Genomic DNA, 18,864 nt, shown 5'->3' on the forward strand with positions numbered 1-18,864 from the left:
TCCATTCACCTACTGAAGAACATCTTGGCTGCTTCCAAGTTTTAACAATTATGAATAAAGCCGCTATAAACATTTGTGTGCAGGTTTTTGTGTGGACCTAAGTTTTCAACTCACTGGGGTAGATACAAAGAAGTGTGACTACTAGATCATATGAGTGGAGTATGGTTAGTTTTAGTTTTGGAAGCAACTGCCACACTGTCTTCCAAAGTGGCTGTACCATATTGCATTCCCAGAAGCAGTGGGTGAGTTTCTTTTGGTCCACATCCTCACCAACGTTTTGTATGACCAGTGTTTTTGGATTTTAGCCATTCTAATAGTTGTGGGATAGTATCTCATTGTTGGTTGAATTTGCAGTTACCTAATAACATGATGTCAAACATCTTTTCATATGACTATTTGCCATTTGTATAGTATCTTTGGTAAGGTGTCTGTTCACATTTTTTATGCATTTTTAACTGGGTTGTTTGTTTTCTTATTATTGAGTTTGAAGAGCTCTTTGTATATGTTAGATACCAGCCCTTTATCAGATAAGTATTTTGCAAGTATTTTCTCCCAGTCCGTGGCTTGTCTTGTTGTGCTTTTAGTAATGTCTTTTGAAGAGCAGAAGTTTTCAATTTTAATAAAGTCCAAATTTTTCTTTCATGGATTGTGCTTTTAGTGTTGTATCTAAAAAGTTATCACCAAGCCAAACCAAAGGTCGTCTAGATTTTCTCTTTTGGTGTCTTCTAGGAGTTTTATAGTCTTTGAATTTTTTATTTAAGTCTGTGTTCCAATTTGAGCTAATTTTTATGAAAGGGGTAAGGTCTGTCTACTTTGTTGTTGTTGTTGTTTGCATGTGGATGTCCAATTGTTCCAGCACCATTTATTGAAAAGACTGTCCTTTCTCCATTGAATTGCCTTTGTTCCTTTGTCAGACTTTGCCCATGTTTTTTGTTTTGTTTTGTTTTCCCCAATCATCTTTTTCCTCTGTTCTTCAGATCAGGTAATGTCTGTTTATCTCTTTCAAGGTCACTGAATCTTACTCCTTTCACTTCCATTCTGCTTTTACACCCATTCGGTGTATATTTTATTTCAGATATTTTTCAGTTTTAGAATTTTCACTTTGGTTCTTTTTTTTAAGCTTTTTTTTTCTTTGTGGAGATGTCCTATCCTTTATTATGAACAAAGTTTTCTATACATCCTTGAGCATAGTTATGATAGACAGCTGCTTTAAAATACTTGTCTGCTAATTCTAACATCTGGGTCATCTTGGGGTTGGTTGCTGTTGATTTTCTTTTATCTCAAGAATGAGTCACACAGGCATACGTCATTTTATTGCACTTTGCAAATACTGCGGTTTTTTGCAAATTGAAGGTTTGTGGCAACCCTGTAGTTGAGCAAGTTTATTGGTGCCATTTTTCCTACAACGTTTGCTCACTTTGTGTCCGTGTTACATTTTGGTGATTCTCGCAATGTTTCAAACCCTCCATCAGCAAAAAGATTACAACTCACTGAAGGCTCAGATGATGGTTAGTATTTTTTAGCAATAAAGTATTTTTTAAATTAAAGTATGCACAGTTTTTTAGACATAATGTTATTGCACACTTAACAGGCTACAGTACAAGCATAACTTTTATAGGCACTGGAAGACAAAAAAATTCGTGCGACTTGCTCAGTTGCAGTAGTCTGGAACCAAACCTGTAATATCTCTTGAGATACGCCTGTATTTTCTTGTTTCTTCATATGTGAATAAATTTTGGATTGTGTGGTGGACAGTGCAGGTGAACCATTGTAGAGACTGGATTCTGGTACTTTCCAAAAAGTATTGACTTACCGATTATTTAGTTAACTTTTTTTGCAGGCAGTTAATTTGGCTGAACTCAGACTGCACACTCTGTCTCCCCTGTAGAGGGCAGTAGCTCAAATCTAACTAATTCATTTAGGCTTAGCTGAGGTGGTTGTAGTTGTCCCCACAGGTTCATGATTAAGGATTCAGCCAGATATTTGGGCTCCGCACTGTGCTGCTTTTCTTTCACAGATTCTCCCCCCACCCCACTCAGTTTTCAGTAGCTGCGATTGCCATAAATTTAGTTCTCTGATTCTTCAAGCCAGCAAGACTTTGAGTTTCTGAATTCTCGCCATTCTATTTAGTGTGGGCTGCTGGCCTTCAAGTTAGAGGTTATAAATAACTTGGACACTCACCCTGTGCTGTTCCCCTTTCCCATACCTACTCTACATCTGCCTACTTTTGTTCATTCTCCAAGGACTTGAGGAAGCCATTCTTATATATCGTCAGTGTCTACTGGAGAGTTGGTCAAATAGGAGCATACTAGGCGATGACCAGAAGCAGGACTGTACCAAAATTAGGAAGAAGGCAAGCAAAAGGGAAAGAAAAATGAAATAAAGCAAACACCAGTATAAAAATAGGCAGAGACTATTAATCAAGGAGGATTAGAGGATGTTTACAGGAAGGCATAGTGGCCCAGAATAACCCATCTCAGAGGAAAACATTTGTAGTGCACCAAACCAATATTTATGGCCTTTTGTAAGTATCTGAATATTTTATCTGTAAAGAACTGATTGGATCTGTTCTAAAGTATAGTTACATATGTTGCTCCTAACATTCTTTTAGACTGTAAATTTCTCAAAGTAGGAATGAAAGAAGAAGCTGGAATTTTTTTTAGGATAGATTTAGTTTGTTCCATGGAAAGAGATCTCTAACATAAACAGGAGAATTGTACCCAGATAACAATAGTGGTATAATGTTTGCATGGTCTCAATTATAGGTCAATATCTGGGTACAAACTCATTGTTAAAAGTCCCGTAGTTTCTTGGCAAGATGTGGAAATGTGTGCTCAGATTGTCTTTGGGAAAATTTAGTTAGTGTATACAAAGCATCAAGCATGAAGTCCATCATACAGTAAGTGCCCCTGTATGTTAACTGTAATATTTACCTTGCAGAGTTGTTGGGAAGATTAGATACTATATGACAAGTGATGAGATGTCTAGTACTTAGTAGGTGCCTAATAAATGTTAGTGTGATGAAGCTGCTGTAACCAATGTTGTTCCCCAGTATGCAGGCTTTGCATTTTGCAGCTCTAGTGGGTGCCACTCATATCATAGTCATTGTAGATTTGTTAACCATAGATATATTTTTTTTTTGGCAGGTGGCAGTAGAGTGCCTTGGGAAGGGACAATTTGTATTTATCTGTACAGGGACACCAATCAAACTAATAGTGATACTGCAAATTTGTAGTCTTTGCAATAATAGATGTATAGATAATTCCTCTGTATCCTTTGTGGTTAGGTCAGATGTAGGAAACTTTGTTACATTCTAACTGACACATTATAATAGGATATTAGCAAATGAGAGTGTCTTTAGAGAAAAACAACCAGAATTAATGTTAAATAAAGAAATGTTGAAAGAATGCTTTTTACGTATTTGGGAAAAGAGTCATTATGTCTGGGGAATTTTACAGGTTAGCTGACTCCAGATACTGGAGGGGCTACCCATGATAAAGGTCATCTGTTTTGCTCATTTTATTCTAAGAGTAAAAGATAATAGTTCACATTATTTGAAATTTGTAATTTCTCATCCTGTGACTCTAGAAGCAGTGACATATGTAATACAAATTCAAAGCAGTATATGTTCTAGAAACTATATAATCTGTCTGAGTTTGGAATGCGTTTGGATAGAACTACGATTGGTAGATGGAAGACTTGGTAAGCCAAGCCAGCTCAGTATGAGAAAAAAAATCGTTAGTTTATGTTGCCTATTCACGGGCACACCGCTTCACACAATGGAGCATGCCTTCTTACTGAAAGTTCTTTAGCAGAAGTTAGAGAGGACCTCTTGTCAGGAATATTCTAGAGGAAGTTCTTATAGGATGAGTGGTTGGCCTCAAACAACCTTAAGGTACCTTCTAGTTGGGAGATTCTTTGATTCTATGACTAGGCAATATACTCCAGCAAATAGAAGAAGTATTTCGTTTTAAACAAATGTTCTAGCATTGCAAATCATCAGATTATAAGAATGTCGTCTAGCCGAAATGGATTTACGTCGTAGCCTGCAGTGCAGTTCTTGGTGCCAGCATGTAGGTATTGATCAAAATGATAACTTTTAGTACTGCTTCTCTGAGTGTGACCCATTCTGTGTATTATTATGTGACAAAGATTTTTAGTTATTTAATTGAAAATTGTACTTTACAATAAGGTTCACAGTGAAATTATTTAAAGCATGTTAGGGAGACTGACTAACCTGTCGTTGCTTATAAATCTCTCCTCTTTGCAATAGGTGTGTTCATCGTTGCTGCTAAGCGGACACCCTTTGGAGCTTATGGAGGTCTTCTGAAAGACTTCACAGCTACTGACTTGGCTGAATCTGCTGCCAGGGCTGCCTTGTCTGCTGGCAAAGTCTCGCCTGAAACTATTGACAGTGTCGTTGTAGGCAATGTCATTCAGGTTAGTAGGGCTGAAGGGACATATTCATTCCTATTGCTTTCTTTTAGCAGTTTCTAAAAATAATTCCTTTAACGTGTTGTAATGGTGTACTAGTTAATCATAGTTGAAGGTATTCATAATTTGAGGAGTCCCCTGACTCCAGAAGCAATGGCATATATAATTCAAAAGGACATACATTCAGAAACTATATATCTATCTGGGCTCTATCTGGGACTTGGGATACATTTTATTGCTTCTTAAATAGCAAATTAATTTCCTCGACTTATTTGAAGTAAATTGGTTCTCTCTGTGTGCCACTAAGAGTAGCAAACCCAAGCAATGCAACACATCTCCCATAATTTCTTACACACAGTAGGAGCTTGGTCAGTGTTTTGTGGGAAATGGGAAGCTCCTTTACCCTCTACCTTGCTATGTATGGTGTACAAACTAGATGATTCATTTGCAGTAATTGAAAGCTGAATATTCCTTCAAAGTGTGGCCATGAAGTGGGGACTGTCTTACTCTTCCCAGACCTCATTGGTGGGACGGAGGCTCTACATTGAGTGCATTGCCACTGACAGTACTGGGGCCCTAATCACTGTTCTCCTGACTCATTAAGGAAGGTGGTTACAGACTGAGAAGGGTGAGGCAGGCTGAGAAGACTTGAGGCTACTGCCACCTCCTGCACTGAGCGCTTTCAGCTCTTAGAGCTGGGATAAGGCTCAGAAAAAGGTGCACAGTTGTCCCTTGTGAATAATGCTGCTTTGAACATCAAGTACAAGTTTGTGTATGGACATAGGTTTTTATTTCCCTTGGATGTATACCTATGAGTGTAATTGCTAGGCTCTATGGTATCTCTACATTTAATTGTTTCAGAAACTTTCAGACTGTTTTCCAAAGCAGCTGAAACATTTTACATTCATACCTACAGTGTATGAAGGTTCCACTTTTGCCACATCCTTGTCAACACTTGTTATTGTGTGTCTTTTTATTATAGCCACTCTAGTGAATATGAAGTAGTATCTCATTGTGGTTTTAATTTGCCTTTCCCTGATGACTGATGATGTTGAACATCTTTTCATTAGCTTGTTGCCATTGCCATGTCTTCTTGGAGAATGTCTAATTCATATCCTTTTCTCGTTTTTTAATTGGGTTATTTGTCTTTTTATTATTGAGTCATAAGTGTTCTTTATATATCCTAGATATGAGTCCCTTAACAGATACATGATTTGTAAATATTTTTCTATACTTTGTTATATTTTCATTTCTTAATAATGTCTTTTGGAGTATGAAAATTTTAAATTTTGATGAAGCCCAATTTCAGTTGTTGTTGCTCAGGCTTTTGGTGTCATTATCTAAGAATCCATTTCCATATCTAAGGCCATGAAGACTTATCCCTATGTTTTCTTCTAAGTTTTATAGTTTTAGCTCTTACATTTAGGCCTTTGATTTATTTTGATTTAATTTTTATATGTGTTTTGAGGTACAGGTCCAAATTCATTCTTCTGCATGTGGCTATCCAGTTGTTCTAGCACCATTTGTTGAAAAGACTATTCTTTCTCCCATTGGATGGTCTTGGCACTGTTATTGAAAATCAGTTGACCATAGACATATGATTTTATTTTTGGACTCCCAGTTCTCTTCTACTGATCTATATGTCTATCCTTTTTATGTCAGTTCCACACTGTCTTGATCATCGTTGCTTCTTTGTAAGTTTTGAAATCAAGAAATGTGAGTCCTCCTACTTAGTTATTCTTTTCAAAGTTGTTTTGGCTATTCTGGGTCTCCTGCAGTTTGATAATTTTAGAATCTGTTTACCCATTTCTACAAAGAAGTCAGCTAAGATTCTGATAGAGATTGTTTTGAATCTGTAGGTCAATTGAAGGAGTATTGCCATGAACATGGCATGTTTTTTCACTTGTATAAATCCTCTTTAATTTTTTCAACAATGTCTTAGAGTTGTCAGAATATGTTTTACACTTCTTTTGTTAAATTTATTTTTAAGTATTTTGTTCTTTTAGATGCTATTGTGAATGGAATTGTTTTCTTATTTCATTTTCAGATTGTTCATTGAAAGTGTATAGAAATGCAGCTGATTTTTCAAAAAAAGAAATGCAATTGATTTCTATATATTAATTTTATATCCTGAAACCTTGCAGAACTCATTTATTACTTCTAATGGTTTTCTAGTTGATTACTTAGGATTTTTTATATATAACATCATGTCATCTGAGAGTACAGATAGTTATGCTTCTTTCTTTCCAATCTGGATTTCTTTTATTTATGTATTTATTTTTCTTGCTTAATTGCTCTGTCTAGAACCTCTGATGTTGAATGAAAGAGACAAAAAATGGATATCCCTGTCTTGTTCCTGATATTGTGGGGAAAGCATCCAGTCTTTCACCATTAAGTATGATTATATGGGTTTTTCTAGATGCCCTTTATCAGGTTGAGGAAGTCCTCCTCTTTTCCTAGGTTATTGAATGTTTTTATCATGAAAAGGTGTTGGATTTTGTCAAGTGCTTTTTCTATGTCAATTGAGATGATCATATGATTTTTGTTTTTTATTCTGTTGATACAATGTGATATATTAATTGACTTTCAGGTGATGAAACAACCTTACATTTCTGGATGACCCTTACACTGGTCATGGCATATAATTCTTTTTATACATTGCTGAATTCTGTTTGCTAGTATTTTGTTGGAGATTTTTATATCCATATTCATAAGAGATATTAATCTGTACTTTTTTGTGATGTCTTTGTCTGGTTTTGATATAAGGATAATTCTGGCTTCATGATGAGTTGGGAAGTGATCCTTTTCTATTTTTTAGGAAGAGTTTGTGAATAATTGGTATTAATGCTCCTTTAAATGTTTGGTAGAATTCAGTAATAAAGCCAATCTGGGCTTTTTTGGTGAGTAGTGTTTTGATTACTAATAATTCAGTCTTCACTTGTTATAGGTCTATTCAGATTGTCTATTTTTCTTTGAGTTGGTTTCGGTAGTTTGTGTCTTTCTAGGCACTTGTCCTTTTCACCTAAATTATCTAATTTATTGGCACACAACTGTTCATGGTAGTCAGTTCTCGTTATTCACAGTAGTTATGTTTTATATAGTTGCCGTGTACACTGAATTAGCAACTATTGAACCACTGCTCCCAGGGGAAATGACAGGGTGAGGTTCCTGTGAGCCTATGGTCGCAACATTTTTGTTAACTGATCAGTACATAACCTTGTTTTATATATGTTTCATATTTAATATATATTGTTGATTCATTAGCATTAAACTCACAGCCAACAGCACTATCACTCATGCCTGAATGAAGTTTATCTAACATATTTTCTCTGTGAGGCACATCACTGCCTTCTTGCACTTAGGGATACTGGAGAGCAAGGACTTCAGCATTATATACTTGGGGGCCATTTTAAACAGCAAAATCACCCACAAGAAGCACAAAAATGCATAAAACTAAATAGGCTGCAGGAAGATCACTGTTTCTAGGATGAGAGCTGAAGCAAGAAGGCAGAGTGTCCCCTTGTTCATCCTTAGCTAGGAACGTGCATATCAGGCAGCTAAAATTTTTCTCCACTCTGCACGTCTGCAAATGACCACAAAAGTGCTGCCAGTATTGATTTTGGGGGTTACAAATAAATTTTAGCAAGTAGGTGAATTTGCAAGTATAGAATCTACACATAATAAGAATCGACTATATTTTGAACTTATATATTTATGTCCTGCCTATTTTGAGAGGTGTTAAAGTTCTTGGTGTTAAAGGCACTAATGTACCTTTATTGCAGAGAGAGCTAAAGCAAATTTGATAAAACGTAAAGAATTGGTCCATCAAGGTAACTTTAGGGTGTTCACTGTACTATTCTTGTAACTTTACATTTTATCAAATTTGCTTTAGCTCTCTCTACAATAAAAGCTGTTGTTATTGTTAAAAAGAAAAAGAAGTCGTTTCATCCCTTCTTACTCAAAGTGTGGTCCTTGGACCAGCAGCATTGGCCTCACCAGAGCAGTGGTTAGAAATGCAGAATCTCAGGTAGTCCTAGACCTACTTATTGAGAACCTACATTTTAACAAGATGCCCCAGTATGCATTTTAAAGTTTGGGAAGCAGTGGTCTAGTCCCACCTCTTATTCTCCTGACCATTGTTCATCTCTCCCCTTCCTAGGTCAGCCAGCCTCAGCCTTGGTTACACATTACAATCACCTGGGTGCTATTAAAAGTAACTACTGATGCCTGTGGCCCCCTCCAGCCTTTCTGGTTTAATTGGTTTGGTTAGGAGCTTGAGCATCACTGTGCTAATGAAGCTTCCTCGGTTGTTCCACTGTGCAGCCAAGGTTGAGAACCATAGCCTCTAATGCTTCCTCTGTCAAAGAACGTACTACTTCGAGATAGCGTATTCCATTTTTAAACAGTTCTAATTGTTATGAAATTCTGTGTTCTACTGAGGATTTAATATAAGGATTTCTCATACATTGTTTTAAAACGAGTTGGCCAAATCACAGTTTTTATTCAAATCATTAACACGTATTATATAAAATATGCTGTACCTGTATGCATTGTGTCCTACCTTAGAGCCATATAATTTATAATTTTTGAAAAATTGTGAACATTTTACTGTATTGTGTCCTTCTTCTTAATTCCTAGATATATAGAGGAAATTCTTTTTCTTTTCCCTCTGTTCCAGACTTCTTCAGATGCTATATACTTGGCAAGACATGTTGGTTTGCGTGTGGGAATCCCAAAAGAGACCCCAGCTGTCACTGTTAATAGGCTCTGTGGCTCCGGTTTCCAGTCCATTGTGAATGGATGTCAGGTATAGGCAACATTTTATTTAATTCTCTGAAAATATTAATAGTTATTAGAGGAAATGCCTCACTTCAATATAACACTGTAGGTTTTTAATTTTATAGTACTTATTAGGAGAGGTCAATATTTAATTTTTCTTGGAAAAATATTCATAGAAAATAGTTTCTTAAAAGCTAGTAATGAACCCTGAAAACATTCTGCTAAATGGAGTAAGCCAGTCACAAAAGGACAAATACTGTATGAGTCCACTTATATGAGGTCCCTCGAGTGGTCAGATTCATAGAGACAGAAAGTAGAATGGGGATTGTTGGGGCTGGTGGGGAAGAGAGAATGGGGAGTTAGTGTTTAATGGGTATGGGGTTTCAGTTTGGAAACTGAAAAAGACTTCTGGAGATGGATGGTGGTTGGTTGCATAACAGTGTGAATGTACTTAATGACCTGTATACTTAAAATTGGTTAGAATGGTAAATTTTATGTTATGTGTATTTTATCACAATTTTTAAAAAGCTAGTCATGACTGTCATTCTTATTGAGTGCTTCCTATGTGCCAGACACTGTGCACATAGATTTACATTCAGTATCTCATTTAATCTTCACGACTGTCCTATGAGGCAAGAACTATTATTCCCATTTTACAGGCAAGGAAACTGATTATTAAAGGCATTAAGGTTACTAAGTTGTAGAGGAAGAATCTGAACCCAGGTCTGTGAGAGTGCCCGGCAAGGCAGTTTGAAACACTGAATAAAGACTCTAAGATGAGGAAGGGAGTTGGAGAATTTAGAGGATGATAAGAAATGTATTTTATTACAGAGGAACTGAATGATACTGTTGGTAGAAGTACAAACTAGCATAATCTCTTCAAGGGATAGTTGGGCAAATACATTTGTTCCCTTGAGCATAAGGAAAAGGGATATAGTAAAATCTAAGTTGTCAAAGTCTTCATGTTATTACAAAATAAAAGATAAAACATTGTAATGAATAAATCACTTTCAGGTTAATTTATTTCTGTAATAATATATCAGGTAGTGACCCTGATTTTCCTAGCAATCATTTTAAACATCAGGCTCTTGGAGGGTTTTTTGGGGTTTTTTTCCCTCCAGATTTAAAGTGATTTATTTTCTAATAATAAAAACATAACATGTTCATTATGGGGATTTTAGAAAAATAGAGAAGAAAAATAATAAAAGTACCCTAAATTCCTACCTCTAGAGAAGGTCACTGTGTGAATTTTAGATATATATTTAAATAAATAATTGGGTACTTAGATTACATAATTTTTTACTTCATATCTCAACTTTTTTCTAATTCTTTCTTCTTCAGTCATTGCTGATGACTTTTGGAAGACTCCTTAGACCCGGTCTTTTTCCTTTTGGCTCAGGGATCAGCAAATTACAGCCCATTGGCAAATCTTGCCTGCTGCTTGCTCTTCTACAGCCTACAAGTTAAGAATATTTTTTACATTTTTAAATAATTAAAAAATTAAGTGAAGAATAGTATTTTATGACACATGAAAATTATATGAAATTTAAATGCAAGTGTCCATAAATGACGTTTTATCAGAGCACAGTGACCCTCATTTTATAACTGTGTTATCAAAGTTTTTCTGTTAGGTCACAAGATTCATAAACCTCTCTGGTTTCTGGAACCTCTCTCAGGTTAAGCTTTGAGGAAGAGAATCAGTAGCAATATTAGTGTGCCATTTAATGTAAAATTGTACATTTATCTTTAACTTGCAAAACTTGGTTAATTACTGGTACTGAAAAAGTCCTCGTTTTTGTGTAATTTTCATTATAGGCGTTTTTAATGTCTACCTCAAAGCTACTGTACTGTCTACCTCAAAGCTACTAAAACCTCAAAGCTATAACATTGTTAATTATGCTTACTGTTGAAATAACATTCAGGTAAATGTCTTGATAGCGTACCCATGTAACAAGGGGTTTATAATATTTTAATTGCATAGATTTTACTAATCAGAACTTGCACTGGACATTTGATACAGAATTGAAGGACCACTTGGCTCATTTACTAATCAATTTTGTTCATTTATAAGGGGCAAAATCAACTTATTTTCTTGTTTCTCTATGTTACTGGACAGTCGTTCCTCAAATTTCAATAAGCTTCAATTTCCTTTCCTGAATTCAGCCTCTGGGGTGCTGCACGGCTGTTGTAACAATAACAGCAACTACATGTACAACCAGTGCAATGAAATATCCAGGACCATGTTGAGTGTAGCTGCAGACGAGTGATTGAGAAGCTGCAACGTGTAACATGCTATTTTTCGTGGAAATGTACAAAAACTAGTTATATGAGTTCACCTTTGATTTTCTTGGAGAACTTATACAGAACATTCCTAAAACATACATTTACAAACTTTACAATATGTTAAATAATTTATGGTTCAGGTTCATCTGTATACTGCTTTTTTTTTTTTTTTTAATTATAACCGTAGACAGCCGGGTACACAAAAGCTACAGATCACCACAACGAGATACATGCAAATCTTGAATTCTTAGAGGATATTTTTTAAAGATTAAACTTTCTTTTTAACCCATTCTATAATAAAGAGAACAAGCTGAGTAGGATAGATGACTCCATAAATCTCTCTAATTATTTCACACTAAAAATAAAATTTGAATCTACTTTATTAACAGAAAAACAAAGGTACATGCAGAATCCTCAACTATAGCGTGTATTATCACACCACAACGTTAAATGTAGCTGTTTTCACTGCACAACTTTTGGCAGCTAAAGCTGCATATATTATCCCACACGGATGATAGAAGGAGGCCAATCTTAACATATGCAAAGGAAATTCACAGCCTCAATAATATTCATTGTGATAGTTAATAACTCTGAAATTTCAAAACATTTTCTATTTTTTCTAATCTGAATCATCATGAATCAGGTTCCAATGTTTTCTCTTTTAGTCCTTAGAGAAAATAAATATTAGCTGGCCCCTGGTGAAAACTCATTCTTTAACTCGGTCTGTAAAATAACATCTTGATCTTGGTGAAAATGAACTAGGTCTAAATATACAGCTTTGGGGATTTCCTCAACTCCTTTTCATTTTGTCAATGTCTTTTTAAATTGTGGAAGTCAAATATAGACTTTGTTCTGAGCCATATGACTTGGGATTTTGTTCAAATGGAATCAAATTTGAATTAGGAACAAATTAATCTAATCTACTTTTATTACAGGTGTAGGCAATCTACATGCACAATCTTCCATCACTGTCGAATATAGTGACATAATGCTATGGATGGTAACTAGGACTGTCCTATTCTGAATCCATATAAATGAATGGTCTGCTTGTTCTGATATAACAAAGCGTGGAAAATGTCTTAAAAATAGATAGGAATATAAATCTAGTTAATGTAATATATATTATAGCAGAGTAGGAGAGAATCAAGATGATTAAATGTTTCTGTAACCTCAAGGTAAGATTTTACTCCTCTGCCTAACACTACTAAATTCTTCCCTTTAAAACACAGGAATATTGTTATTACTAAATTTTCTAAGGGACTAGGCTAAATGCAGTTTCATCATTAATGTTATTATGACTCTAAGAAGAATATTGCTCTGACTTCTTTTAATACTATTATTCCTGAGCCCTTAAGTCTTAAATTTCTGGTGGTTTCTTCAAGGCACTTAGATTTTATACACTGTCTTACTAAATATTGGGAAACAACACCACTAATAATGATTATTACTCTTGATTCCTTTGTGGTTGGAAAGAAAATTTGTGTGAAATTGACTTTGAACAACTTTCCACCAAGGAAATCATGTTTTTAGGCTTTTGTTGCTATTAATTTTACCCTTTCTTCAGCGTACTTAGCTCATATGTTTTGCTTTTTCACCAAGCTTATAGCAAAGATGAATTGCTTGGCCACTTATCATATATGTGATGGCAGGACTGGTAAGACAAGAGAGGGAAAAAGTATATAAGAAAAGAGAATGGCATAATAGAGAATAAAAGTGGTGCTTATATATTGATAACTATATCCCTCCTTAAATGGGTTTGACATTATTACAGATCAGACAGAGTTTTCCTTTGCTGCTGTCTATATTTTATCACAGCTATAAATTTTGAGACCTTATGTGATTTTCATTACTATAATGGGACAAAAGATTTTATATTCACATTCTTGGGATGGAGTCCATTTTGCTTTATAAAATGGTTGTATTCAAGATAGTAATTTAAAATAGAGAAGCCATGAGACTTAGTTTTCTACTTAGTGTAACTGATATAAGCATGCATACTTCATTAGTTAGTATAATTAAGTGAGATAATAAGTTTATATAATATTAATAAGAACTTATTTCATGAGTTCTTATGTGCCAGGTTGTATGTTACAATGCTTTATGTATATTATTTAAAATATCTAAGTGCAGCCTACCACCATTAGTTCTACTATGCCTTGCTGTCTTGAGTTTTCTGTTATTTTAAAATTATGCAATATTATATCCAGTAGGTAGATCTTTTTTTTTTTTAACATCTTTATTAGAGTATAATTGCTTTACAATACTGTGTTAGTTTCTGCTGTATAACAAAGTAAATCAGTTATATGTATACATATATCCCCATATCACCTCCCTCTTGTGTCTCCCTCCCACCCTCCCTATCCCACCACTCTTAAGTGGTCACAAAGCACCAAGCTGACTTCCCTTTGCTATGCAGCTGCTTCCAAATAGCTATCTGTTTTACATTTGGTAGTCTATACATGTCAGTGCTACTCTCTCACTTCATCCCAGCTTCCCCTTCCCCCTCCCTGTGTCCTCAAGTCCATTCTCTAGGTCTGCGTCTCTATTCCTGTCCTGTCCCTAGGTTCATCAGAACCTTGTTTTTTTTAGATTCCATATATATGTGTTAGCATATGGTATTTGTTTTTCTCTTTCTGACTTACTTCACTCTGTATGACAGACTCTACGTCCATCCACCTCACTACAAATAACTCAGTTTCGTTTCTTTTTATGGCTGAGTCATATTCCATTGTATATATGCGCCACATCTTTATCCATTCATCTGTCGATGGACACTTAGGTTGCTTCCATGTCCTGGCTGTCGTAAATAATGCTGCAATGAAAATTGTGGTACATGTCTGTTTTTGAATTATGGTTTTCTCAAGGTATATGCCCAGTAGTGGGATTGCTGGGTCATATGGTAGTTCTATTTTTAGTTTCTTAAGGAACCTCCATACTGTTCTCCATAGTGGCTGTATCAATTAACATTCCCACCAACACTGCAAGAGGGTTCCCTTTTCTCCACACCCTCTCCAGCATTTATTGTTTGTAGATATTTTGATGATGGCCATTCTGCGTGGTGTGAGGTGATACCTCGTTGTGATTTTGATTTGCATTTCTCTAATGATTAGTGATGTTGAGCATCCTTTCATGTGTTTATTGGCTCTCTGTATATCTTCTTTGGAGAAATGTCTATTTAGGTCTTCTGCCCATTTTTGGATTGGGTTGTTTGTTTTTTTGATATTGAGCTGCTTGTATATTTTGGAGATTAATCCTTTGTCAGTTGCTTCATTTGCAAATATTTTCTCCCATTCTGAGGATTGTCTTTTCATCTTGTTTATGGTTTCCTTTGCTGTGCAAAAGCTTTTAAGTTTCATTAGGTCCCATTTGTTTATTTTTGTTTTTATTTCCATTTGTCTGGGAGGTGGGTCAAAAAGGATCTTGCTGTGATGTATGTCATAGAGTGTTCTGCCTATGTTTTCCTCTAAGAGTTTTATAGTGTCTGGCCTTACATTTAGGTCTTTAATCCATTTTGGATTTATCTTTGTGTATGGTGTTAGGAAGTGCTCTAATTTCATTCTTTTACATGAAGCTATCCAGTTTTCCCAGCACCACTTACTGAAGAGACTGTCTTTTCTCCATTGTATATTCTTGCCTCCTTTATCAAAGATAAGGTGACCGTAGGTGTGTGGGTTTATCTCTGAGCTTTCTATCCTGTTCCATTGATCTACATTTCTGTTTTTGTGCCACTACCATACTGTCTTGATCACTGTAGCTTTGTAGTATAGTCTGAAGTCAGGGAGCCTGATTCCTCCAACTCCGTCTTTCTTTCTCAAGATTTCTTTGGCTATTCGGGGTCTTTTGTGTTTCCATACAAATTGTAAAATTTTTTGTTCTAGTTCTGTGATAAATGCCATTGGTAGTGTGATAGGGTAGTGTGATTGCACTGAATCTGTAGATTGCTTTGGGTAGTATAGTCATTTTCACAATGTTGATTCTTCCAATCCAAGAACATGGTATATCTCTCCATCTGTTGGTATCATCTTTAATTTCTTTCATCAGTGTCTTATAGTTTTCTGCATACAGGTCTGTAATCTCCTTAGGTAGGTTTATTCCTAGGTATTTTATTCTTTTTGTTGCAGTGGTAAATGGGAGTGTTTCCTTAATTTCTCCATCAGATTTTTTGTCGTTAGTGTATAGGAATGCAAGAGATTTCTATGCATTAACTTTGTATCCTGCTGCTTTACCAAATTCATTGATTAGCTCTAGTAGTTTTCTAGTAACATCTTTGGGATTCTCTATGTATAGTATCATGCCATCTGCAAACAGTGACAGTTTTACTTCTTCTTTTCCAATTTGGATTCCTTCTATTTCTTTTTCTTCTCTGATTTCTGTGGCTAAAACTTCCAAAACTATGTTGAATGATAGCAGAGAGAGTGAGCAACCTTGTGTTGTTCCTGATCTTAGAGGAAATGGTTTCAGTTTTTCACCATTGAGAATGATCTTGGCTGTGGGTTTGTCGTAAATGGCCTTTATTATGTTGAGGTAGGGTCCCTCTATGGGAATTCTCCCAATTTCCGGAGAGTTTTTATCATAAATGGGTGTTGAATTTTGTCGAAAGCTTTTTCTGCATCTATTGAAATTATCATATGGTTTTTCTCCTTCAATTTGTTAATATGGTGTATCACATTGATTGATTTGCGTATATTGAAGAATCCTTGCATTCCTGGGATAAACCCCACTTGATCATGGTGTATGATCCTTTTAATGTGCTGTTGGATTCTGTTTGCTAGTATTTTCTTGAGGATTTTTACATCTATATTCACAAGTGATATTGGCCTGTAGTTTTCTTTTCTTGTGACAACTTTGTCTGGTTTTGGTATAAGGGTGATGGTGGTCTCATAGAGTGAGTTTGGGAGTGTTCTTCCCTCTGCTATATTTAGGAAAAGTTTGAGAAGGATGGGTGTTAGCTCTTCTCCAAATGGTTGATAGAATTCTCCTGTGAAGCAATCTGGTCCTGAGCTTTTGTTTGTTGGAAGATTTTTAATCACAGTTTCAATTTCAGTGCTTGTGATTGGTCTGTTCATCTTTTCTATTTCTTCCTGGTTCAGTCTTGGAAGGTTGTACTTTTCTAAAAATTTGTCCATTTCTTCCAGGTTGTCCATTTAAGTGACATATAGTAGTTGCCTGTAGCAGTCTCTCATGATCTTTTGTATTTCTGCAGTGTCAGTTGTTACTTCTCCTTTTTCATTTCTAATTCTGTTGATCTGAGTCTTCTCCCTTTTTTTCTTGATGAGTCTGGCTAATGGTTTGTCAATTTTGTTTATCTTCTCAAAGAATCATCTGTTAGTTTTATTGATATTTACTATTGTTTCCTTCATGTCTTTTTCATTTATTCCCGATCTGATCTTTATGATTTCTTTCCTTCTATGGTGTGAAGAACCAAAAAACTTTGGGTTCTTTTTTGTTCTTCTTTCTCTAATTGCTTTAGGTGTAAGGTTAGGTTGTTTATTTGAGACTTTCCTTGTTTCTTGAGGTAGAATTGTATTGCTATAAACTTCCCTCTTAGAACTGCTTTTGCTGCATCTCATAGGTTTTGGGTCATCGTGTTTTCATTGTCATTTGTTTCTAGGTATTTTTTGATTTCCTCTTTGATTTCTTCAGTGATATCTTGGTTATTTAGTAGCATATTGTTTAGCCTCCATGTGTTTGTATTTTTTACAGTTTTTTTCCTGTAATTGATATCTAGTGTCATAGCATTGTGGTTGGAAAAGATACTTGAGATGATTTCAGTTTTCTTAAATTTACTGAGGTTTGATTTGTGACCCAAGATATGATCTATCCTGGAGAATGTTCCAGGAGCACATGAGGAGAAAGTGTATTCTGTTGTTTTTGGAAGGAGTGTCCTAAATATCAGTTAACTCCATCTGGTCTAATGTGTCATTTAAAGCTTGTGTTTCCTTATTTATTTTCATTTTGGATGATTGGTGAAAGTGGGGTGTTAAAGTCCCCTACTATTTTTGTGTTACTGTCGATTTCCCATTTTATGGTTGTTAACATTTGCCTTGAGATACTCCTATGTTGGGTGCATAAATATTTATAATTGTTATATCTTCTTCTTGGATTGATCCCTTGATCATTATGCAGTGTCCTTCTTTGTCTCTTGTAATAGTCTTTAATTTAAAGTCTCTTTTTGTCTGGTATGAGTATTGCTACTCCAGCTTTCTTCTGATTTCCATTTGCATGGAGTATTTTTTTCCATCCCCTCACTTTCAGTCTGTATGTGTGCCTAGGTCTGAAGTGGGACTCTTGTAGACAGCATATATACAGGTCTTGTTTTTGTATCCATTCAGCCAGTCTGTGTCTTTTGGTTGGAGCTTTTAATCCATTTACATTTAAGGTAATTATCGATATATATGTTCCTATTACCACTTTCTTGTTTTGGGTTTGTTTTGTAGGTCTTTTCCTTCTCTTGTGTTTCCTGCCTAGAGAAATTCCTTTAGCATTTGTTGTAAAGCTGGTTTGATGGTGCTGAATTCTCTTAACTTTTGCTTATCTGTGAAGGTTTTAATTTCTCCATCGAATCTGAATGAGATCCTTGCTGAGTAGAGTAATCTTGGTTGTAGGTTTTTCCCTTTCATCACTTTAAATATGTCCTGCCACTCCCTTCTGGCTTGCAGAGTTTCTGCTGAAAGATCAGCTGTTAACCTTACGGGAATTCCGTTGTATGTTATTTGTTGCTTTCCCTTACTGCTTTTAATTTCTTTTTTTTATATTTAATTTTTGATACCTTGATTGATATGTGTCTTGGCATGTTTCTCCTTGGATTTTTCCTGTATGGGACTCTTTGTGCTTCCTGGACTTGATTGACTATTTCCTTTCCCATGTTAGGGAAGCTTTCAACTATAATCTCTTCAAATATTTTCTCAGACCCTTTCTTTTTCTATTCTTCTTCTGGGACCCCTATAACTCAAATGTTGGTGCTTTTAATGTTGTCCCAGAGGTCTCTGAGACTGTCCTCAAGTCTTTTCATTCTTTTTTCTTTATTCTGCTCTGAGGCAGTTATTTCCACTATTTTATCTTCCTGGTCACTTATCCATTCTTCTGCCTCAGTTATTCTGCTATTGATTCCTTCTAGAGAATTTTAAATTTCATTTATTGTGTTGGTCATCATTGTTTGTTTGCTGTTTCGTTCTTCTAGGTCCTTGTTAAATGTTTCTTGTATTTTCTCCATTCTATTTCCAAGATTTTGAATCATCTTTACTATCATTACTCTGAATTCTTTTTCAGGTAGGCTGCCTATTTCCTCTTCATTTGTTTGGTCTGGTGGGTTTTTACCTTGCTTTTTCATCTGCTGCATATTTCTCTGTTTTCTCATTTTGTTTAACT

At 35.4% G+C, this 18,864-nt stretch overlaps 1 protein-coding gene across 2 annotated transcripts in view; it reads left to right on the forward strand.

The window, feature by feature from the left end:
- The window catches only part of ACAA2 (acetyl-CoA acyltransferase 2), a 42,038-nt gene that overhangs the window by 3,791 nt on the left and 19,383 nt on the right, over positions 1 to 18,864 (forward strand). For both annotated transcript variants that reach the window (XM_082416640.1, XM_082416641.1), the window contains exons 2-3: positions 4,274 to 4,440; positions 9,113 to 9,241. In XM_082416640.1, coding sequence (XP_082272766.1) covers positions 4,274 to 4,440; positions 9,113 to 9,241 — 296 coding nt within the window. The remainder of the gene's footprint in view (positions 1 to 4,273; positions 4,441 to 9,112; positions 9,242 to 18,864) is intronic.

Source organism: Balaenoptera physalus (genome assembly GCF_965194825.1).
Source record: "Balaenoptera physalus genome assembly, chromosome: 12".
NCBI classification, from domain to species: domain Eukaryota; kingdom Metazoa; phylum Chordata; class Mammalia; order Artiodactyla; family Balaenopteridae; genus Balaenoptera; species Balaenoptera physalus.